Here is a 23,778-nt window from a genome sequence, read left to right as displayed (position 1 = left end):
GAGGCTTAGCGCCTTGAAATCGCCGGGAACATTGTCTGGGGCAATGTTTTCAGATACTTTATCGCCGGGATGCGTTAAAATGTTTCGCGCTTTTTATTGCGCTTAACGTGATTTCTGCTTTTGGCCTTCTTGCTGCCTTCTTGGCCCTTTCGCAGCCGTATAAATTGACAAACTTATGGCAACGCCTTATCCCCTGTTTTTTTTTTTTTTTTAGCCCTTTATCTCTTTTTAGCCAGCGTGTGCGGCATTCCCTTATTGATTTTATAATTAAGCGTTGTCATTAAATTTTATGTTGCCGCAACGGCGTCACCTAATTGAGTTGTTGCAGCTGCAGCTGCGACTAATTCAGTTCTATTTTTAACGAGCCAACTAAGCTAACTGAAATCTGTGCTAAAACTGCATTTAGCTGCCGCCCTAATCGTGGTAATCCTTTGTTTCTAATTCGGCTTAATGCATAAATCATCTGCATAAATTCGCGAGGAATTTCTTTTGTTTTGGGACGAGCCGAAAAATGTGGTTTTTGTTTGCCTGGCGGCAGTTCATCATGTCGCAGTCAGCGTTGATTGAATGTCTTTCGGTTCGGTGCGGAAATTTCTGAAATTTCTGCACAACTCTGGCCATATATTCTCGATAGCCACTTATAAATCTCCCGGCTGCCCCATTGTCTCTGGACTTTTGGTTCTTTGGGTGCTTTGTCTCACCGCCCATTTAAAACCCCTCCCTGATTGGCGTAGCATTCTGACTCAGGAATTCCTTCAGGTTCGTACCTAGACCGCGCTCAATTAATACAGGGTATGGCTTAAGTGCCGCATCATTCGGTAGTCGCTGGCCACGCCCCCTTTTGATGATGCATTTCATATGCCGCTGCTGGCGTTGTTGCAATCCCCGATCAGCTGACAACTTTATCTAGCTGATGGACATCAGCAAACTGTGTGTGTGGTGCCTAGTGCCTAGTGCCTGGTGGTGTCTGCTTCCGTTGCCGGCAGGCGCATTGGGACACACAGACCTCCGTCTCCTCCATCTCTTCCAGCTCTTCCAGCTCTTTCAGCTCTTCCGTCTCCGCCGGCATCTCAATCTCATTGTGTCGCTAATTGTCCCTGGCCTGTGTGCGCGTCATAAGCCGCCGCTGTTGCTGCTGCAACTTCTTGCCCCGAGTCCCGCTCATTCGCTCATTCCTTTGTGACTGTCTAAGCAGCAGGTCATTCTTCCTGTTTATCTCAGCTGCACTGGGCGAAATAACACGGTCGTTTCACATTTAAATGCCCTCAGAAGTGTACTACATAGACCATTTTATAATAGACTAGATCATGGCATTGTGAACTTCAGGTTGGCCTATTCTTTCTATTTAACCATAAATAAACTATATGTTGTCGGAAAATCTATATGATAACAAATATCCAACTTGAGGCACTATATAGTGTAGCATTCCATTAACTGTCTTAAGTTAAGAAAGGAACTTGCAAAGGGTTTAATATATTCTGTGATCTGTTTGATCACCCCCCCAAAATATATTCTACAAACCAATTTATGCGAAAAAACCAGCACTAGTTTCGCTCTGTGCAGCTGACTGGCTTCCTCTGGCTCTTCCTGTGATATGAGTATTTTTTTATGCCGCAACACGCACAATTTGCCTCGGCCAGCGAGAACACAAACAAAAACAAAGTCAGCTGACTCATGTAGAAATTGACGTCGACCTGGAACTCATCGGCTGGGTGCAAAACCCTCGGAAATGGGACCTCTGGAGTCTGGGCGGTGCGTTTATTGAGCGGAACGGATTTCTGAACGCCCCAGCCGGCCAGCCGTTATCCTGCCATCCTCTTCTGTCCACCGGAACGTTTCGGTGCTCCGGAGTACAGAAGGTAAAGAAGGTAGGAGGAGGCACAGGAGGCACCAATGGCACAGTGGGAGCCAGAGCCACACAATGCGCCCATGGATGTCTGGATAGTCTGGCATAAGTCCCATAGATCGTCTGGCATTGGGAAGTCTGGGTGAGCGTGTGTGTGTGTGTGTGTGTGTGTGTGCGTGTGCACTTAAAATCCTATTAGGCTCAATTATCCGCTGATATTGCGTACACGATCTCATCTCAGTTGGCTTCCTTTCATTGCATTTCGCTTCGTTTTTCATTCATTCATACTCAACTGAGACTGAGAATGAGACAGGCGGCTTTCCCCTGCTCCTCTGTGAATGTGTGTGTGTGTTTGTTCCAGGAATTAGTTGACTTGTTGTTTGCATTCAATTTGTCTTCCCTTCTTAGGCGTTCGGTAGCCTAAGATCCGGGACGATAGAAGATATCCTGGCTGACTGTCTGGCAGGACGTGCCGATTACCCTTGGCAAGCTGCTTTATTGTCCAGCACACGCTTCCAACTGACATTGATTCATATTTAGTGGATGTGAATGGACCGATCGGCTTGGTTCTATTAGTGCATCTTAGGATGTCGTCGTTGTGTGGCGGTGGTCTCCCACTTGTACACACAGGACACACACACAGGACCTTTTTTCTCTACGGTCAGCTGCTTCAGCCAGCAGCTGTGTGTGTGTCTGTGTGCGTGTCGTTTGTGTAAACGATCTGATTAACACCGTTTCTTGGCTGGCCATCAAGGGGTTAAGGAATTATACAGCTGCCTGAAGCAGCAGCTCCTTATATTTGGCATTCCAAAAGGTCCAGATTCGAGTAACATTCGATGCCACTTCAAAAGGCGCCTCGTCTTACCGTTAAATGAAATCACTTTTAATTTCAGTTGCCCATGGCGCAGATTCCACAAGCAAAAACGAGCGACACAATAAGAGCGCTATAAAAAAGTGTCGTATTTCAAATGTTTCATAAAGACATCAACTAAATCAAAAGCGACAACAGCACCTAAGGCCTCCATGGCTTCCACGGCCATAAGTTCTTGGCCCAAAGCATAAAAAAACAGCAACAACAGCGAGTGTTGTCTGGCGATCGTTGAAAAATTAATAAAATTAGTAATCAGCGCTTTAAATCAACAGAAATCAAGGGGCAACCAAGGCAGGCACTCAGCCGCAACACACGTTGAAATCGTGGGTCTCTTTTCTTTTTTTTATTTATTTTTTTTGAGGGGGGTTTGGGACGAGTGTCGCCGCTGAAACCGCAGATTAGATAGCGCCGCCGTTTGCTGCTAATGATTTCTATTGCCTCCGAGGCAGCCACTGTGGAAGCCAGGCTCCCAACTCAGCTAATAAAGCAGCAGGAAAGTGAAGCATAGACGCCGAAACTTACGCACCAGAAATACCCTTTAATTTAATATTTATAACTATTAACAATCACAGACCACATAAGCTTAAATAGTTTAGCAATCATGCCAACGATAAGTAGCTGTTTGCAGTTATGTTAGGCTGCCACTTTCACCAGGATACCACGAGTGCCATACCAACGAAATGCATTAACTAAATAGAGAGGTAGAGAGTGAGAGACTGGGATTCTACGGCGTTCAAGGTCTGCCAGGCGAGGAAATTGAAGGAAGCGAACTGCTGCGGAGTCGCAACCCAACCAATTGGCTCACACTTTGGCGCTGGGCCTTGGGGACGGTGGCCGAAGACCCGAGCGTGGAGATCGCGAGCGTTAGATAAACTTGCCACCAGCATCGTGGTGGCATCCAAGTGCCTGGCTTGCTAGTGGTGATGGTGGTCTCCGTGGATGCCCCCTTTCCCTTTGCCCCTTGCCAATGATCCCATGATCCTTTCTTTCTTTGGGGCTCGTCATCATTATAAAACGAATTGATGTGCGATTATCGCTTGAGGTCTTAGCGCCAGCTTTTGAGGATGCGACTGGCGGCTGGATGGGCAAAAGCTAAAGACGTCCAGATTCTGTGCCTGATTATGGCAGGCGCAACCTTACACTGCCTCCCGTTCAAGCCCACTGCTTCTGTGTGCAGCCGATTTGGGCTTTTTATTTATTTTGTTTTTGTTTTCGTTTTTTATTTTTTTTCGCTTATTTTGTGGCCAAAAGGCAGGAGCTGGGCAGGACCAGTAGCTGTGGGAATGCGGCTGTGCTCTGGCTACTTTGCAATTTCTGGCTGGGCTTTTTGCGGTGCGCGACTGCCAAAAACAATTGAATTCGATTGAATGCACCGCACCGACTGGCAAAAGGGAGGCCGCGCACTCGGCCACATTCCACTGGTGGCAACCACCACAATGCTGGAGCAGCAGCGGCAACAGCAGCGGCAGCGACACAAACAACAAAACAATCACAACAACTGTCAACGCCCAGGCGACGGCGCCGCGGACCAGAAACTCTCTTAAAAGACAATCAGCGACACCTTTTTGGTCCAAAATACTATCGCCGCAGCGGCTTTCTGGCCAAAAAGTAGCCGGAGAAGGATGTGGGTATGAGGATGGCCAAGGCGATGTGCGATGGCGATGGCGATGGCGATGACGCTGACGATGGCCAGAATGAAGAGCGGGCACAAAAAGATTGCCAAGTTCGTTGCTTAAGTCTTTTGTTTCGAATGCAGACACAAAAATTGAACTCTATCCCTTTGTGAAGTGCGAAAGCGACAGTGCAAAGAACAATGCTCCAGCTTCTCATCTCCCAGCTCCCGATTCCTCCCGATTCTACCGACTACCCAATTCCTGACTCCAACTCCATCTGCAGCTTCTGCGCCAGCTCCTGAACTAAACTGAATCCGAACTGAACTGAGATGCTCCCAAGGCTCCCCAGTTATGTCGCGCCATGTTTGGCGTATGATTTCAAAAATTGCCCTTTTTGGGGTTTCGACTTACAGCCAACAGCCTACAGCCTTCAGCAAGAGGCGGAGGCCGCCAAATCCATGACATCATATTTGGGTGCTAAAAGCGAGCCGCCCTTCGCATTGGCCCCGTGTCCCGTGGTAAATAGAGACGATAAACGAGATTTTTCCAACATCTCTGCGCCAGGCCGGCGGGAAAACGAGGCGAAAAGAAGGCAGAGAGTGAGAGAGAGAGAGATGGTGTCGAAGTTCGCACATCAATTGCACAATCCGCAAACAGCAATAATCACTGTCAGAAGAGATTAAAGCGATAAGCCGAGACAGAGGATGCCCAGGCAGATCAGAGGACCAGACACACTGAACGAAGCTGGGAAACAAAAAAAATACATATAAAAATAAAATAAAAAAAGTAAGCAGAAATAATACAGAAAGCCAGGCAAAAGGGTCCGCAGACCAGAGAGCCAGACAGCCTCAATTGGGTGGCCAAAAATGAAATCATTAACACCTAAGATAATAAAAACGCAGTCCCAGCACCAGATAAACGCATTTCGAGTGCCACTGAACGCCAGGAATGCGTGTGTGTGTGTGTGTGTCTGTGCCTGTGGGGTTTTTTTTTTTGGGGGGGGAGGGAAGGGGGCACCGAAGGGCTGTGGCAGGAAGAGGAGCAGACTGTAAGAGGATCTGTGTAAAGCCAAGTTGATTTCTATCTTTTCATGGGAGGTTGGCATTAACGAAAGCAGCAGCAGCAGCAGCAGCAGCAGTAATACTTGCAAGCGAACTTGAGGATCGGTTCCCAAGCCTCCGTTGCCCCTCATCCCCTCATCTCTGCCAAGTACCAACCAACCAAGCAAACCAACCGATCGACGGACCAACCGATCAAATGCTTCAGCCGACACAAAGCCAATTAATTTATTAAATTGAAGTATGATGCTGGGCCGCCGGGGTTTCGGAACGGGGATTGCATGAAAGGAATTTTGGCGACAGACGCCTAAAAGCAAAATGGGTTTCGTGTGCCTGTTTTTGGTCAAGAGCAAAGCAGCGTGTTAATTTTTACCAATTTGCGGTGCCAGCAATGGCCAAAAAAAGGAAAAAAAATTACCAAAAAAAAAATAATGAAAAATCAAGTAAGAAACAACAAGAAAAGACGAATCTTTGGCGATGACAACAACGTCGCTGCAACATGTTGCGAAGGTGCAAAACTAATGGATTTCGTCGTCGCCATTCGGTCGCATTTGCCTGCCCCCCAATAGCCCCCTCCCCCCTCCCACCTACCCCCCAGCAGAGTAACGAAGTCAACGTCCAGTCCTGGCTGAAAACTGGCAAACAAGACCAGGCCATGAATGTGCTTTGCTTCCCAGGCGCTCATGGACGCCTTTTTGGCCCCCTCCCCCCCACCAACTCCACCTCCTTGGGCAGCTCCGCCGCCGCGTTTATATTGATATATTATGGCCACGGTTTCTTTGGGACAAAGATCTGCTTATTATATAAAAAAAGAGCAAAAAAAAAAAAAAAAAATGCAGCAACAAAAGTTTACGAAAAACAACAACAAATCAGCCAGAAACCGAGTCAGAGTTTCAGTGAGTTTCCAAGTCCAAAAGCCCCGGCACCAAGCAAAAGCAGGGACCAAAAGCAGACCCATCCACACATCCCCAACAGCCACAGCCACATTCACATCCACATCCATGGTGCCCCATCCTTATACCCATACCAACCAGCAACCAGCAAGCAGCAACCACATGGTATTCGCATAAAAGGCGCACAGCAGAAGGCATCGCTGCGGCAGATCTTGAGATCTGATAAGAAAATGATAAAAAGGTAGACGCCAGTTTTTAATTTGATTGGAATGGAATTTTCAGATGATTGCAATGTTGCTAAAACGGCAGCGCCGTATAGTCGTCCACCGCCGGACAGACGGACACGGACTTGGCGGACGGAGATCGAGATGGAGATGGAGATGGAGATGGAAATGGAGATGGAGACGGAACGGATTGGATCGGTTTGGATCGTTTGGCTACGGAATGGGGTTGGGAATGGAGATGGAGTTGGAGTTCGAAATGGAGGTGGTGTGTGGTGTGTGGGGATCGAACTGAGACCTGTGATATTTCTGCTGTTGTTGTTGTTATTATTGTTGTTGTTGTGGGAGGGGCAAGCGCGGATCAGGTGGCGGCAAAGAGGGGCACGAAATGAGAGTGCTGGCCAGAACCGAACTCATTGGCATTGGGTCTGCTGCAGTGGCCAGATGCATCAGGTTGCATGAGCTTGTGCAGTGCTCTACTTTAAGATATATGAAGTATCGGGCTCATAAATAGAATCAAGTTCCTTATAAATGATAAACATGTAAAATAGTTCTGTTTTTTAGATAACAAGAAAAACTTTCTTTATTAGAACTTTCCTCCTTTTTATAACCACGAACTATGATGCGGCTCTTGGCTTTTAGTAATATTCATGAAAGTGCCCACATAGGAGTTAACATATGGTTATGTTCTTTTAAATTCTTGGGAGCATTGTGAAATATCATGATTTCGTTTTCTTGTAGGGTATCAGCAAGCTCAGCTTGGCCTGGCCAACATTCCATAGGTAAATTTGCATCTTGCGCCGCGTCTGTCATTTCATTTCACCGAAAGTACACACACACACACACACACGCGAGTGTACCGCCAGCAGCAACAACAAAGGCCAGCAGGCGATGGCCACATGGGTGTAGATGGAGGGGGCTCGGAGGTGGTGGTTCCGGAGGGGTGGGACAGGGAGCACGGGGAGTCGTCGCCACTGGCGGCCTGAACGAACCGTCGCCATCGTCGCCGCCGCAAGGATGCGAGGAATAGGAAGCAGAGCGGATAGTTCGGTGGTTCGGTGGTGCCGCTGGCGGCGGTTGTTGCTGGTGGTGCTGTTACTGCTCATGGTGGTAGTGGTAATGGTGGTGCTGATGGTGGTGGTGCAGCCGGAGCGATGCCGATGCCGCCACCTTAATTTATTTCATCTCATGCAATAATTTTTGTGGTTAACAAGTTTTGGCGGCATCGTTAGCGTCTTCACACGCTTGGCGGGATATCAACACCATTTATTGCCGTTTTGGTATTTTCGCAGTCCCATCGCCTCTGTCCCTCCGATGCCCCCCTTCTGCCCCCCTTCTGTTCCCACACGAATCCCCGCAACAACCCCTCTGGCCCTGCGTCTCTGCTCTTCATTTTGCACTGTTGTTGCTTTTATTTCGCTTTTGTTGTTGCGGCTGGGGCAAAGCGATTTTATTGCTTGATTTTTGCGGTTTATCTGCTCGCTCTCATATAAAAATCGATTGGATTCCCGTGAAATTGATAAGTCAAGTCAACGCCGTTTTCCTTCGCATACCTCCTCCCCCTCCCCCTCCCCCTTCCCCGACCCCTCAGCAGTTCATCCTGCTGACTGTGCAATCCTGGCCATCGTAAATTATTCGCCTCGACTAGTTTTCTACATTAAAAGGCAGACGCCAGCGCCACAGATTTGCCACCGATCCCGATTCCCGATCCCAATTCCGATCCCCATCTTCTATAGCGATGGCAGTGGTCAGACAGCTCCTACTTCTGCCTTCCGGCGGCCTGTGCCCGGTAGTGTTAAAATATTCGACCACCTAGGGTCCCATGGAATTTATTTAGCCCCAAGTCCGTGGGCACATTTCTGCCGCTTTTTATTAAGTTTTGGGCATGTCATCAACTCGCAGACTCACCTCTTTGCCTCCACCTTTCCTTTCATTTTTTTTATATATTTTATTTGTCGCCTAATTGAAATATTAGCCGAGGATTTCAGCATTCTGAGTCATGCGGAGCATGTGCTCGAGTTAGAGTTTGCGGTAGGAAGATGGATATGATCTGCGATCTATGGAGCTGCTGTGACTGCCACTTACGGCCACGGAGTTCAGGAGTCTGCCTGCCACTCTTTATTTATAGCCCATCCATCGCCTCATTGTGTGACTCGTGTGGAGCTCGAGACGTTTTTGGTTATTTTTGCCACATTGCTCTTGTCTGGAGCAGTCACTGGAAATGGAAATGGGAAAGGGAAAGCGCTGATCGCATCAACGCATATTAAATACCCTTTAGTGGTAAAATTGCGGCGATGTTTAACAGCACGCTTTAATGGTTCTCAAAGTTATATCGTTGCGTAGCAATATTCTCTTAAATAGTACTAAGAAATATTTATATTATATCTATGTTGCAGAAAAGGTATATTGCATTCCAAATTCCCTTCTAAATTGGGCCATATCTAAAATGGCTGCTTTCTCCAATTTGAAAGTTCCCTGAAAAAGGATATAAACTTGTAAAGTTTCGTGTTTGTTTATGCACTTAATAAGAGCATTTCAGGAACTGCTTTCGCACTATTTCCCCATTTGGCGGGGCTAATTACATGGAGCATATTTTTAGGCCCAGACACGACGCTGATTATCTGCAATTCACGTGTCGCCGTCACCGTACCTCTTAACTCAACCCAACTCGACTTTACTGGACTCGATGGTTCACTGTTCTGCACTGTTTCTGTCTGGTCGTTGTCTTCTGCTTGAGTTTGGCAAACAAAAAGTTTGCCAAAAAATGTCAAACGTCAGGCGTTTTATTATCAGATCACCACGATGAGCTGTCACCTCCCCCTAGGCGAAATGGACACGCGAGTAAGAGGCGAATGCCTTCACTACCGTTCATTGTCCTCCGGTGATCAAAGCCCTCCCCTTTATTAGGCCAGGTGAGTCACCTGGGCTTTTCCCATTCGTATGCCCATTGTTGTGATCAGTTCCCAGATTTTGGGGGGGGAACTAGAGTCATAGATAGAGGCTAGATAAGGCAAACATTCAATATTTGCTTAAATATTATGTTGTTTGTATCCACTTGAACGCACGCTTAACATGGAAGTGCCAGCTCATCGGTTTGTAAATCGTTTGTAGAGGATATGCGGAATGTGTTTGAATTTGGGGGAAAGTTATCGGGCAAATGGTCAACTTGCCGCAATGCTAAGCCAAGCCGGAACAGCTCAGTGACACTGGTTGTTGGTGGTAGCGGGGCTAATTAGACGGCAAGTCAACACCAAGTCGGCCCGAAGTGAAATTAAATAAATATAATCATTAATTTATCGTGCCCCTGCGCACAACCCTCAACTTGGAGTTAAAGTCGGCTCAGCGGCTCAACGGCTCACCACAAATCATCAAAAGTCATTTAGCAAACATTTGAAGTTGAAAAATAGCCTTCAACTTGCTTCAATGCACTTGAAGAGAATCAACCGCAGAGCAGATGGACGGGGGTAAGGTTAGGGAATATGGCCATATATACCACATACCCATATACCCATGGCCCATGGCCCTACCATGGCACTTCCATGCCACTTCCATGGGAATCGGAATCGGAAAGGGAAAGGGGAGCAGGAATGGGAACGGCAGCAGTGGCAGTGGCAACGGCGGCAACTTTTTACGGAAGCGGCTCAGGTATAGAAGAGCCAAACCAAAGAGTCACGTCACGCGTGGGTGCCCCCCACACAGAAAGCAAAATAAAAAAAATAAAAAAACAGAAAAAAAAGAGAGAAAAAAAAAACAGACTATATAAAATAAAAGACACACGGATGGACAGCCGGGCAGACGGACAGTTCCAGTTCCAAGTCTCTGGGCGTACTTAGCGCTGCTGTTGAATAATTTCCACAACCACGAAACCCAATTGAAATTAGAGCCCAGTTTCAGATAGTCTCGTCGCACTGCAGCGCATGCCCCTCCTGGCCAGGCCACATGTCGCTACCACTAACAACAACCTGCACCGCGATCTGTTGTAAGCCAAGTGCATTTTCATTTCCATTTCCATTTCCTAGCCGTTTTCTCAACCAGCCAGTAAGCGAGTCAGCCAGTCAGCTAGCCTTTAGTCTGCCAGCTACTCATAATGCGGAAGATTGCACCAAGTTCAGTTCGCTCCTTACTTTCCTTTCCGTTCCGTTCCGTTCTGTCTCATGCAGTTTATCTGGCCGCTTGGATCTTGAGGTTTCTGCGTTCTGTACTTTGCCTGTTGGGTTTTTAACACAATTTAGCGGCGTCTCATTCAGCTGAGGGATATACTTCTATACTTGTATACTTCTATACTTGTATACTTCTATATTTGTACACTTCTATACTTGTATACTTCTATACTTGTATAGGCTGGGCTGGCGAGGGCGTTTAGATAGGATCGGTGCGCTATAACGGCTTTGTCCTTGGTTACGCAGACCCTGTTGCTTGATTATTCAACACCAGCGAAGTGCCCGCCAGTGCAACAAGTGCATTGGCCAAACAAATTGTAATCTTTCATTGCATTTACTTTCATTGCAATTACTTAGCCGGCTGAATACGTAGTTGAGCGTAGAGAGATAGGCTAATACCTGAACAATCCTTATCGGTCTGTTTATGACATAATCATATAGAAAGTTCATTAAGGTCTAAATATAGAATTAGGTGGCCTATTTGCTAGCTATTAAAGCCTTATACGCACACCAGTAAACCTCTTGTCGAATCGGAAATAGTGTCGTTATTAGAATGGAATTTTGCACATTACTTTAAGATTGCCGATTGCGGATTCCGATGGCAACAGTGGTTAGATACTGGTTTGTAGTTAGTTACCCTTCCAAATGAATATGAAGATCTTTGGTTCATTACTTAGTGGGCATGGAATTGAAATTGTTTTTCTTCAGTTTGTTTTCCCAACTCGATGCCATCCCACATTAGCGGCCTCCCCCGTGACGACAAATAGGAATTGGATGTTTGCGCCTGCGCGCATTTCGAAATTGCTCTTGGAAAATGTTCTATGTTTTTGTGTTTGTTATTGTTGTGGGCTTGGCTCGCTGCCCTTGTTGTTCTTGTTGCCATTGTTTGTGTATATACATACATATATATATATATGTATATGTATTTATGTATATATGTGGGTATTTGTTGATGATACAATGACGCTGCGCTTGGCAGCTGTTGTCTGTCGTCAGCCAGGTTCTAAAACCGTGTGAGGGGATCTGGATCCCTGAATCTCCGGATTCTGCAGCTTGTCCAACGTTTGCCGCTTCCAGCACTTCCTTCCGTACTAGACAATGGAGTCTCTCTCTCTCTCTTCTTGCAGCTTTTCAAATATGTGCTTACCAAACTCAAGACAATCTACCTGCCCGAACTGTGAACTCTAAACACTCAACGCTGAATGCTGATCGCTGAGCTGAGCGGCGACAGGTGTCGAGCTTTTACTTCCGCTTCCGCGCGCTTTGCGGTTAGGAACTATTATGTTTGTCTAATCGATAAGAACACTATCATTTTTTGTTTTGTTTTTGCGGTCTTATCAGCTGGCTTGTTGCGGTAAGTAGGGTAAGTACCTGTTTTGCTCATTCAGAAAGTGGCAACAACGTAGAGCAAGTTGGCCCAGCTCCGCGTCACAAGTGGCCGACTTTGAACCCTTCTTTGCCTCTGGGTTTTCTTACAATTGTCGCACTTGTCACCACACCACTGCTGCTGCCCCACCTTAACCCCCCTTTTATGCTTTTTCTCTTTCATTTTTTTTGTTTTTTTTTTTCTTTTCTGTCAGCTTCTTTTATTGTTATGCGCAGTGCGTAGAACAAGTGGAAGCTTTGTTTGACAATAACAACAACAACAAAAGCAGCAACAACAGCGAGTGAAACATCAGCAGCTGGGGCAAGTTGGTAAGAAAAAAAAAATACGTTAAGTTTACACGACTTCCAAGCGCTGGACGGAATCACCTGCCGCAGTTTGTTTTTTCTGTAGTCGCTGTTGTGTTGTGGGCTTGACATTTGACAATAAAGCAAATAATCATGGGAAAAAAGCTGAGCCCCCAGAAGAACTACGCCACTCGCCGCCGCAGTCATCATAGGAAAATATCAAAAACTGGAGGAAATCCGGAACCAAAGTCAAAACAAACGAAAGCGTTGAGTTGGATCTTCACTTAGATGAAAGCAAAACTAAATTGAGATTGACGAGTTTTGTTAGGCGTTCATATTGTGATTAATCGATTTGTAACAAATTAATAAAATTATGTCTCGCATCTGTTTTACATATTAAATCAGAAATATATTTACTTAGGCAAATAGTAATTTAAATTTATGAATTTATAATGATAGATCATTAGATCCGTTAGTAATCCATATTTTTTGGAATCGCTTAAGTTAGATGAAAACAGTACATTTAACGTATTGAAATGCAGCATAAACGCACTTCTTTGATTCAATTACCTTGAATGACTCATTGAACTAGGACTTTAACTCTTTGCGTATGAGCAATCATGTTTAAAGACCCTCCGACTGGAAAGCATAAATAGTAGCCTATCAGAAGCTCGACGATTATGAGTAACCTATCGGAAATCGGAGCAAAAGCCAATGACAACTGTCCTCATATCTATCTTTATCTCTTGGATTGGTGATATTGTCGATAGACGACACCTATATAAACATTAAACGGTTCGATTGCCCTCATAGTTCGGTCTAAACTTTAAAGTGTAACGACGGTATTGCAGTTTCTAACTAAGTTGTGGGTGTTAAAAGTTTTAGGAGTCTTGCAACCATAAATTGTTCGACTTAACACGGTAAGAAATTATCCTTACAGCAGAGGAAGAAAGTGATTTTTCGAGAGAGAGAGAAACGGATTTGGTTCTATTAAATATATATATATATAATTAAATAATAAATGAGGACGTTAGAAATCGAAAATGTTTTTTTTTACTGATCTAAATGCATTTATTAACATATTGTGAAGCATACTTATAGTGTTGTCAAATAGCTAAAAGGTCTGGTGCGCCACCCTTGATAATCCATATTAAATAACCCAATTGTTAACCGCAAATCGCCTTTAAGTGATTAATATAAAGTAATGAATTGGATCACCCGCAATTGTTGAGAGAAAACTGCAGGGTTGAGAAAATGCTGGCGTTGCTGTGAGAAAACGTTAAACCAAAAAAAAAAAAAAACACTCAACGTTTGAGCGAAATGAGTGTGCCGAAGATATTCGAACACGGCCGAACGCAGTCGAACAAATTCCGACCAGTGAGATACGTTTGAGTTGTGAGATACGTTTGAGTTGTATCCGTGAGATACGTTGTGAATGCTACCACAGTGCTCTGCATCGGTGAGATACGTTTGAGTCGTTTTCGCGGCATCAAATCGAGCAGACCTGTGCCGCTCCGCAGAGCGAGTTCGCCCAAATAAAAAAAAGAATTATACGAAATTCCGCCTATGTTAGGAGCAGAGAAAAGAATAATTTTAAACCAACATACACAATCAGTTAGTTTCCACCGACAGTCCGCAGAAACCATTCGACGACAACGGTACGGGCGCGCGATTGTCGGCAATCCGAAAGATAGCCAAATTTTATTACTCTTCAGATACTCACCGAGGGCGTTGATTGAAGATCCCCCAGACAACTGCAGTTTCGAGTGAAGTGTTTTTTCAAATCACTACAAAATTCTGTGTGAAAAATTGTGCATTAATTAATGAATTAATCAAAATAAATACAAGCTCCCTGCGAATTTCACCAGCTGGAGCAACCGAAGTGACAACCGCCAAGCAAATCGAACCCAAATCGATCGATCGATCGAACGTGTGAAAAGGACTTTCGGTTTCATTCAGAGTGTGCGATTAAGCGATGGCTTGCTGATTTTCCCCGGCAAAGCGCACTTTTTGCGGAATAAATATATAAAAAAGAAAATAACAACCGCTGTGGCAACTATAACAATAAAAACAACAACAGCCGTGTGGCATCTTCATAGAAGCAACAACTTCTCTCTGCACTTCGTATATGTACTTATCACATAGACATATATACGCACAGATATATAAAACAAAAAACGATCGATTCTCGTGCCAGCGCGTGTGATTGTGTGCGTGTTCCCATGTTGCATATATATATGCACAAAATATATATATATATACATATATATATATCTAGAGCCGACTGTTGCGACGACTTTTCTATATAATCGGGCTAGTGAGCACGCAGACAACGAAAAGGTGCACAACTACACCAACAGATGCGGGTATATATGTATTGCACATATATCTAACCAAAGCCAAAGTAGAAGATATATATATATATGCGTATAAGCTGAACGCGGCGCACTCTGCTCTGTTTTTTCTTTTATAATTACTTTTGTCTAAAATTAGAAGACGTGTGTGTTGTGTGTGCCCCGTCCGTGTATCCGTATCCGTGAGATACGCGTGAGTGTCCGCGTCTGCTATATCGCACATCATCATCGCCGTACACCATCCGCCGTCCAACATCCACCATCATCATCATCATCATCGCCATCGCCATCGACATCATCGTCGTCTTCGTCGTCGTCGTCGTCATCGTCATCAGAGATCAGAGATCTGCGGCGGAGTGTGTGCCAGAAAAGAGGAATCGTGAATCAGACTACGGCTGCGACTACGGCTACGACTACGGGTGCGACTACGGCTACGGCTATATAGGCGAGAGATCGCGTATACGGCCAGACAAACATTATCGTATATCTGGTGGCGAGGATTACAATTACAAGATCAGCAAACGCAACAGCAGCAGCAGCAACAGCAACAGCAGCATCAGCATCAGCAGCAACAGCAGCAGCAGCAGCAGCGGCATCCGAAGCTAAAGCCGAATACGAATACGAGTACGAATATCCGAGCCGCACAACCGAATACGAATACGTTTACGAATACGAATCCGAATCCGAACACGAATCGAGGCGATTCGAAACGATCGCGCGCGTGAAAAGCCTCGTGAAGAAAAGCGCTACGAGCAAAAAAAAGTGAGGGAAAAATCAAACGCCACGCGACCTTAGGCCCGTCCAATTTTGGGGGGGGTGGGCGTGCAGCGGGGCGTGGCCGTGCGTCGACTCCTAGCGATCGCTCAAGTGAAACGCGGCGAAATTCTGTTCAGATAACAAAAATGAGTCACCAAAATAAGCAGCAACAGCAACAACAGCAACAGAAGCAGCAACAGCAACATCAAAAGCAACAGCAACTATCGAGTGCGGCCAAGTGTTCATAAATTAATGCTAGGCATACAGTGTGTTAGACCAGTCCGAAAGACACTATCCCCTCTCTCTCTCGCTCTCGAACAGTCCGTCTCTCTCTCTTGCCCCTGCTGTCGCTCAAAATGCTACGAAACTATCGAAAGTATTTGCAGGATAAACGGAAATACGATAAGCCACAACGACGAGGCAGCGAGTATAACATTTGTCACGTTTAGGCAAATTGCAAGGACACAGGACACACCAACACCAACACAGCAGCAGCAGCAGCAGCATCACGCAGCAATACGCAGCAGCAGCAACGCGCAGCAGCAGCAGCAACACTCGCTATCGAGATTTTGTACATAAAGTCGGGGCAATAGCAGCAACAACTTTGGAGGACGCCATGTATGCGCAACATTTGCGCAAATGGAGTCTAAAAACAAAAAAGCAACTAATGCCATTGATATTGCTAATTATCAGCTACATGTCAGCAACATGTGTGTTGTCGTCGTCGGCGACGACGCAGCAGCTGCAGCTGCAGCAGCATCTGCAGCAACAGCAACAGCAGCAGCAGCTTCCAAGATTATGGGAAGGCAGTGCCGAAGAAAGCAGCTACTATATACCACTGAGTTCGGATAACGGCAGCGGGAGCAGTGAAAGCGCCGAGAGCAGCAGCAGCAGTAGCAGCAGCAGCAGCAGTAGCAACATCGACAACAATATCTTAAGTAGGCTGCTCAGCCGCAACAGCAATAGTCTTAGTAGCCGTAGCAATGTTAAGTTAAAGCCAGCAACAGTATTCGACGCCGGCAGCAGTTCACCCGCTCAGCAGGAGCAACATGTGGCTGCGGTGCCAGAGCAGCAGCAGCAACTGCAGCAGCAGCAACAGCAGCAGCAACAGCAACTGCAGCAGCAGCAGCAACTGCAGCAGCAGCAACAGCAGCAGCAACAGCAGCCGCAACAGCAGCAACTGCAGCAGCAACAGCAGTCAATGCAAAAAGTTCCAAATACTTTAATCAATAGTCAAATATATAATTTATTATACAATGGCATGCCCAGCGAGGCGGCGAGCAGCAAAACGCGTCGTCACATTCAATCCACACAGCTGCCCCATCAGCTGGAGAGCTTAGCGCAATTGCCGAGCAACTACAGCAGTCGACCGGCGGTGCGTAGCTATCTCATAGAGTCCTATGAGTTGCCAGTTAGCCAGCTGGCGGAGGATCGCAGTGCGGAGCAGGCGGCGCGAAGTCGTCGCGATGGCAGCAGCAATGCCAATGGCGGCAGCCGGCAGAAACATCGCAATGGCCATCGGAAGCAGTTGCAGCAGGACAGAAGCGATCATCGCCGCCAGCGGCAGGATCAGCAGAAGGAGCAGCGCCGCCAGCAGCAGCAACAGCAGCCGCATCAGCATCAGCACAAGAGCAGCAACAAGCATCATCACCACCAGCAGCAGCAGAAGCAGCAGCAGCAGCAGCGCGGGAAGCACCAACGGAATCGCCAGCGGAATCACCAGCGATCTGGACGCTACTGCTCCGCACGGGATCCCGCGCAATTGGCGTACGCGGCGCCCACCGTTTTCCAGGGCGTCTTCAAATCCATGTCCGCCGATCGGCGGGTGAACTTCTCGGCCACCATGAAGGTGGAGCGTGTGTACAAGCAGCAGCACGACCTGCAACTCCCCACCTTGGTGCGACTGCAGTTCGCGCTGAGCAACTCCAGCGGCGAGTGCGACATCTACAGGGAGCGACTGTTGCCGCGTGGCATGCTGCGTTCCGGAAATGATCTGCAGCAAGCGTCGGATATATCCTACATGATGTTCGTGCAGCAAACGAATCCCGGCAACTTCACCATCCTTGGCCAGCCCATGATGGTCAGCGAGTCAGTGATGAAAGCGGTCGAATTGGCTGTGAGCGAAAATTATGGTGAGTGGATTTCGATTTTAAAACTACTACTTTTAGAAGAAAGTATTATTCAACATAATTTGTAGCGGATGGTTTGATAGGGAGTATTATTCAACTTAATTCGATGATTTAATAAGAATGTTTTTGATTGAGAGTATTATTCAACTTAATTCGATGGTTTAATACGAATGTTTTTGATAGAGATTATTAATTTAATTCGTATAGGATGGTTTGATAAGAATGTTTTTGATAAAAAGAATTATTCAATGGTTATTAATTCGATGGTTTGATAGGAATGTTTTTGATAGAAAGTATTATTCAATGGTTATTAATTCGATGGTTTGATAAGAATGTTTTTGATAGAAAGTATTATTCAATGGTTATTAATTCGATGGTTTAATAAGAATGTTTTTGATAGAGATTATTAACTTAATTCGTATAGGATGGTTTGATAAGAATGTTTTTGATAAAAAGAATTATTCAATGGTTATTAATTCGATGGTTTGATAGGAATGTTTTTGATAGAAAGTATTATTCAATGGTTATTAATTCGGTGGTTTAATAAGAATGTTTTTAATGAAAAGTATTATTCAACTTTATTCAACTCGTGGGATTTAATAAGAAGTTCAGTGCATCCACTATGATGCTCTATATATTGCATATCTGATATATTGTTTTCCGTCTAAAAGACATGATATGGAAATCTTCCGAAAATTGCTCCCTTTCTCTTGCCACCTTTCTTTCGGCTTCCTCCCATTACCTTTCTTTCTTGCCGTCTCCCTCTCTGACTCTCTCTCTCTCTCTGTCTCTCACTCGGCGTAGCAGCTGCCTCTTTCTACTCTCCATGCTGCTGTTGTTGTTGTTTAATGAAATTTAGCTGCTTTTTTGCAGCTGAATTTCTTATTTGCCAACTTCACGCTCTGCTAATATTCACCAGACCGAAATAATTTTATGCAATACACTCACACCACTGCCACACACACACACTCTCTCACACACATGCAGTTGAACGTTGCGCATGCGCCTGTTCGATTGCATTTATTGTTGTTGTAGTTGTTGTTGTAGTTGTTGTTGGTAGCGAGTCTAGGCTCTGGTCTTCTTTGGATTCTTCTGCTGGATTCTTTTCTTTGTGCCCGGCTCAATTTGGTTGCTGGGCAACAAAAATGCTCACATCTAGAATTTATTATTGCTGCTGCCTTCGCTGTTGCTAGTTGCACATTTTAATTAAATTCGCATTAACTTTGCTCGCTGCCCCCGGCCGCCTTCTCTCCCATTCCTCCCCCTTGCCCCCTTACTTCTTGCTTCCACTCCTGAAAAGTGGGAAAAACTTTGAAAACTCATTTCTGTGTCCGCCCGTCTTTTTAGCTTCAATGTGCAACTCACAACGTCATCGTCATCGTGTTGGCTTGTTGTTCTTGTTCTTGCTACTGCTGCTGCTGCTGTCTGCATTCGACCTTTGCGGTTGGCGGACCCAACCCAACCCTAAGATCCCCTCCCCTCCCCTTCTTACCCCTCCCATCGCTGTTGTTGTAATTATTCTTGCGTCGCGGTTCATGGAGTTTTGCGTCTGTAATGCGACTAAGTGCGATCACCCGGCCCCGCCCCTCGCCGCCTCCCCCGCCTTTCTTTCCTTTCCTCTTCTCTTCTCTTCTCTGCTTCACACCCTCGAAGGGGCATTCCGATTTTGAAGAACTATATGTTCTATATATTTGAAGAACTATGTATATATTGCTAATCTTCAACGGAATCTGTAGATATTCTTCATATATCATAACTTTATATCATGGTAACTTTAATAGAACACCTAATGTTGTTATTATTGAATATAACAATTATAACAAACCGAATTATAATTACATAACAATAATTACTTATAACAATCTGACTATTTGAATATGGAAATTACTATGAATTATAGTTGGTTGAACCCTTGGCAGGGCATATAAACTTCGACTACCTTGGGCTAACTTCCTTTCGTTTTATTTATTTATGTTTGTTGCTGTTGTCTTTATTGTCTTCGCCCTCTTGGATTTTGTGCTTTGTTTCATCGCGGGCGCAATTAGATTTTTAATTCATTTTCTCTCTCTTTCTCACTCTCTCTCTCTCTCTGTCTCTCTCTCACTCTGCACATCGCTCCTTAGCTGCTGTTTCAGCTTCTGGCTCTTCCGTCATGGCTCCCGCACACGGACACGGAGTGGGGGATAAAGAAACCCCCCTTTGGTGTTCCCAAGATCCCCAGAGATATGACTACACATATATAGTATAGATATATGTACATATATCCCCCTTTTGAAGAAGAACCAACCCTTTTTGGATTCGAAATCAGCTGCAATCAGCTGTTCTCTCGCGCTTTGTCTTTTTGGGTTTATTATCTGGTGTTTATTTACTTTCTGGCCTTTGCAAGCAGCTTGCCTCTTTCTTCGCCGCTTTTCTCTGACTTCTCCGACTTCTGCGACTTCACAGACCTCATCAATGAACATATAGCACATATAGCATTAACAGGATATTTACTTTTTGGCCCCACGGCCACGACTGATTTATTTTGACTGCGAACGCAGCAAATGCCTGGGAATCGATTCGCAACTGGTAGCGAATGTTGTATGTATATTAAAAATCGATTACTCATCGAAAATGCATACTAATCAATCCACCCACACAGCCGCAGACAGCAGACCGAAGAAATCTGTCAACTCCTTTCACTTTGCCAATTTTTTTCCTCACTCGGCCCAAAGTGCTGGCCAATTTGCATATGAGGCCATAAAGCCTGAAGATCGTCAGCCAGTTCGTTAAAATCTATAGTCCAATCAAAGCCGCAAAATCAAATGGTATCCAAAATCGTTCAGATCAATCAAAAATCTGACTCGGATCGGTTATTTTACAACCTGAACTATTTTCGTGCTGGACTCGCAATCTGGTGATTGAGAGGCAAATGCAGAGGCAGAGGAGTTTATTATGCATACGCCCCGTGTGACGACGCAGCTTGCGCTCTGCTTGAAACCAATTAAAATGCCTTCGAACCTGACTGAATCGGTAGTATCATGAATTAACTGGTCGCATTTTATGCCCAATTTACACCCACGCCGTGAACGTCAGTCGTCGCCAGCGGCAAAGAGTGTGACTTCAATATGCGAAAAAAACAAAAAAACAAAAAAAAACAAAGAAGTGGCCATGTGAAAAATAAATAAAAGTCACATCTTTTGTATTTAGCTGCTGCGGTGCTACTACGGTTTGTTCTTCGGCCTGTGTTGAATCGATGTAGTAGTAGTTGTTGTTGTTGTCGAGGTGTTAAGTAAATTAGCTGCTCATAAAACATGATTTGATCTGGCAGAAGTTGGTGTCGAAGCAGAATCATCGGCTTAGCTGCCAATGTTTGTGGCTGGTTTGTTGCTGGTTTGTTTGCTGGTTTGGTTTGGTTTTATTTGTTTATTGGTTCGCCTGGCTGGCTGGTCATTCAAAAGCGGAGACAAGCTGGCAGTGGCTGACACAAGATACAATTATATGACTGACTTACCAAAAATATATTTTCAAATGTTTGCCACCGCTGCATTATATAATCAGTTATTTGTCACTTGTACTGCACGCAGCATTGAATACTCATTTATTCTCATTGCGGTCTCTATTTTGTCACCTTGCCAAAGCACTAATAATCTCGAAAAGATTTTTCATTGAGAAAAGCAATACCTGGTGCCAATACCTGGTGTAGAACACACACAGCTCGCAAACAGATAAGCTAGAAACACCGCAGAGAACCTTGACTGCTGGGATTCCATTACTTTGAATCGGGTTGGGGGGGGGGGCATGGATAACCTGCGACTCTGGTTTCGGTTTCTCTTCTGGGTTCTCCACTCCGGTTGCACTTGCTAGCTGGTAAATGGGAAATGGGAAATGTGTGGTGTTTGGTGTTTTTGTGTTTGGCAAGCGATTACAAAACGGAAAACAGAAAGAAAACGCCAGAGCGGAAAATGCTTTTCAGCAGCACACTCGTATAACGGCGACACAGCGCAGTTCGCATATTTAGGTCAACGCCTACGAGTGGTAGCGACAAACTTACCCAACGGCACCCACAATTCATCATTTCTCAGCTCATCTCATCTCATCTCGTCCCATCTGATCTTTTTTTGGGGGTGTCTGGTCTACCTGGTCATAAGATTTTCCACCTCGATGGGTGGAAGGTGGGGGGCATTGGGCGGTTTGCTCATTTAGCGTCACGCCAGAGAAGAGACAAGTTTTCGTTAGTTTTCTTGTCTGCTGATGGCTCTACTTGATTTTGTTATTCGTTTTTTTTTATTTTTTTTGTTTTTTGTCTTTGGTAATTAAGTATGAATGGCGGCGCTAGATGACGAACCTTGGTTCGTTTAGGTAGTAAGTGTAAAGGGGTTGACTCAGCTCTCTGACCACAACAGCCCACTCCGACCCCTCTGCCACTACTCAGCACTGTCTAGCACTCAAAAAAATCATTTCCAAGTGAAAAGTATTTTTTCCCAAATATATTTTAGCAATCTAGAAGGCTTGTCTACGCATCTCTTTGCATGTTTCATCACAAGATTTATGGGAAATATTTTCAACACAGATTTATGGGAAACATTTTCATATTTAACTAAAAATCTATGAAGTTGCTTAACCCATTTTCCCAGGTATCTCAGTTAGAACATTTTTCCAGCATAAGGGCAATATTCGCCGCAGGCTTAATAGTTCTTAGGGTCACTTGATGGGTATTTTCTGCGAGTGTAGGGGCCCCTTTGGGACTTGGAACTGGGGACTTGGCTGGCGGGCCGTTTGGCATGCGGGAAATAGAAAATTATAACGAAATGAAATTTTCAAATGGCATGCCATGTTTCCTTGCCTTGCCTCGCGACTCGACTCGCTTGCCTCGTTTATGAGTTTTATGCTATTTCTGGCCGCGTCGACAGCAGAGGAGCAACATCGGCAGCAGCAACATCACGCAGCTGAAAGCCATTCGAGCTGCTAGGAAGACATCTTGGTCGCCATAGGCTTGCCAAAAAAACAAAACCCCTCCCTCGAAAAAAAAAAAGTAAAATTCGAAAAATAAGCCAACTCGAAAATCTCGCTGCTTGTTAGCCCTGCCTGCAATTTGCATTTTGCATTTCGCAGTTGCAGTTGCAACAGCAGTCGGGCTTTTCTGGTCCATGCCCCCAAAAAGTGGCGCTAATGGAGCAATCTTGGCCAGATAGCAAAAACCAAAAATCGAACAAACGGAAACCGGGCGATCAATGAAGCTCCTCTGTTCCGATCCATCCACATTCACATCCACATCCACATCCAGTCGAGCACTCGCAGCGGATGTGACATAATCTGATTGCCGGTTGCATTGCATATGCAACGTGCCGCCGAAATGGATAAATGGATAAATGTATAAACCGAATGGCATTCATAAGGTCTCTCATTGGGCCCATCAATGGGTACAGATCTGTGTCGGCGCGATATCAAAGGCACCCCCTCAGGTGGCGCTTCCTCAAGCAGTTGATCTACATACATAATGATAATTCGATCAGGGCGAATATGAAATGCCCTGCACCAGAGATACAGCCGAGTTCAATAGTTTGTCCACAGCATGACTCTGCTAAGTTGGTTTCTATTTATAAGTTTTCTATATATAGATGGTAGTATACCCGCCGTTTGGCAAACTAACTTCAACTCAATTAGCCATTCAGCATTTGGCGTTAATTTGCGCGGCACTTGCGGCACATTCCCCAATAACCAAAAAAAAACAAAAACAAAACGCCATTCGTACAAAAAGATAAATGATAAGAGATGTGTTCGGACGGACTAATTGTTTTGGCTGGCTGTTAATTTCTGCCCGCATAATCGCACTGCCCTCGGCCACCTTCTGCTCCACAAAAACAAAAAAGCGCTTCAACAGTTGCGCACGCGGCCAAGATTAATGGCCAAAAAAAAAAAAAAAGTCGGCGACCAACCAGCCAACCAACCGAATGATCGACCGACCAAGTCGATCCATCGCACAGATAGATATTGAAATTGATTGATATTTGAAAAATCATTTCGGTTCGTACGGCTTGGACTCATTATTAGTTTCCCATGGATCATTTTCACAGCTAATGATTGGCTTGGAAGCACGAGCTTCCCAGCAAGTCGCATTCCAAATTTTTTTTTTTCGGCTGCCAAGTCAATTCAATTTGCGTTGGCGGCTCTGGCGCTTTGAACTCAATGGAAACCCAAAAAAAAATATATGAAAACGGTGGGAG

General features: G+C 45.2%; 2 protein-coding genes across 9 annotated transcripts in view; both read left to right on the top strand.

Annotated features, from left to right (window-relative positions):
- LOC6533122 (DNA polymerase epsilon subunit 2) overlaps nt 1–23,778 on the top strand; it is an 85,122-nt gene that overhangs the window by 41,746 nt on the left and 19,598 nt on the right. The window contains exons 3-5 of one of the 4 annotated variants that reach the window (XR_005561182.2): nt 11,790–12,025; nt 12,243–12,357; nt 12,440–12,734. The exons of 1 other annotated variant lie outside the window; for it this stretch is intronic. The gene's annotated coding sequence lies outside the window, so the exon portion shown is untranslated. Of the gene's footprint in view, nt 1–11,789; nt 12,026–12,242; nt 12,358–12,423; nt 12,735–23,778 lie in introns of those variants that run through there. 2 more of the 4 variants (XR_005561180.2, XR_005561181.2) reach the window with 2 other exon arrangements.
- Nucleotides 13,788–23,778, top strand: part of LOC6533113 (protein vein) — a 34,671-nt gene continuing 24,680 nt past the window's right edge. For 2 of the 5 annotated variants that reach the window (XM_039374290.2, XM_039374289.1), the window contains exon 1: nt 13,804–17,575. In XM_039374290.2, coding sequence (XP_039230224.1) covers nt 16,060–17,575 — 1,516 coding nt within the window. In that variant the 5' untranslated portion in view covers nt 13,804–16,059. Of the gene's footprint in view, nt 17,576–23,778 lie in introns of all 5 variants that reach the window. The other 3 variants (XM_039374292.2, XM_039374291.2, XM_039374293.2) reach the window with 2 other exon arrangements.

The sequence above is a fragment of the Drosophila yakuba genome, chromosome 3L, assembly GCF_016746365.2.
Source record: "Drosophila yakuba strain Tai18E2 chromosome 3L, Prin_Dyak_Tai18E2_2.1, whole genome shotgun sequence".
Classification (NCBI taxonomy): Eukaryota; Metazoa; Arthropoda; class Insecta; order Diptera; family Drosophilidae; genus Drosophila; species Drosophila yakuba.
Note: the sequence above shows the minus strand (reverse complement) of the source record. Positions and strands in the feature narration are given on the sequence as shown.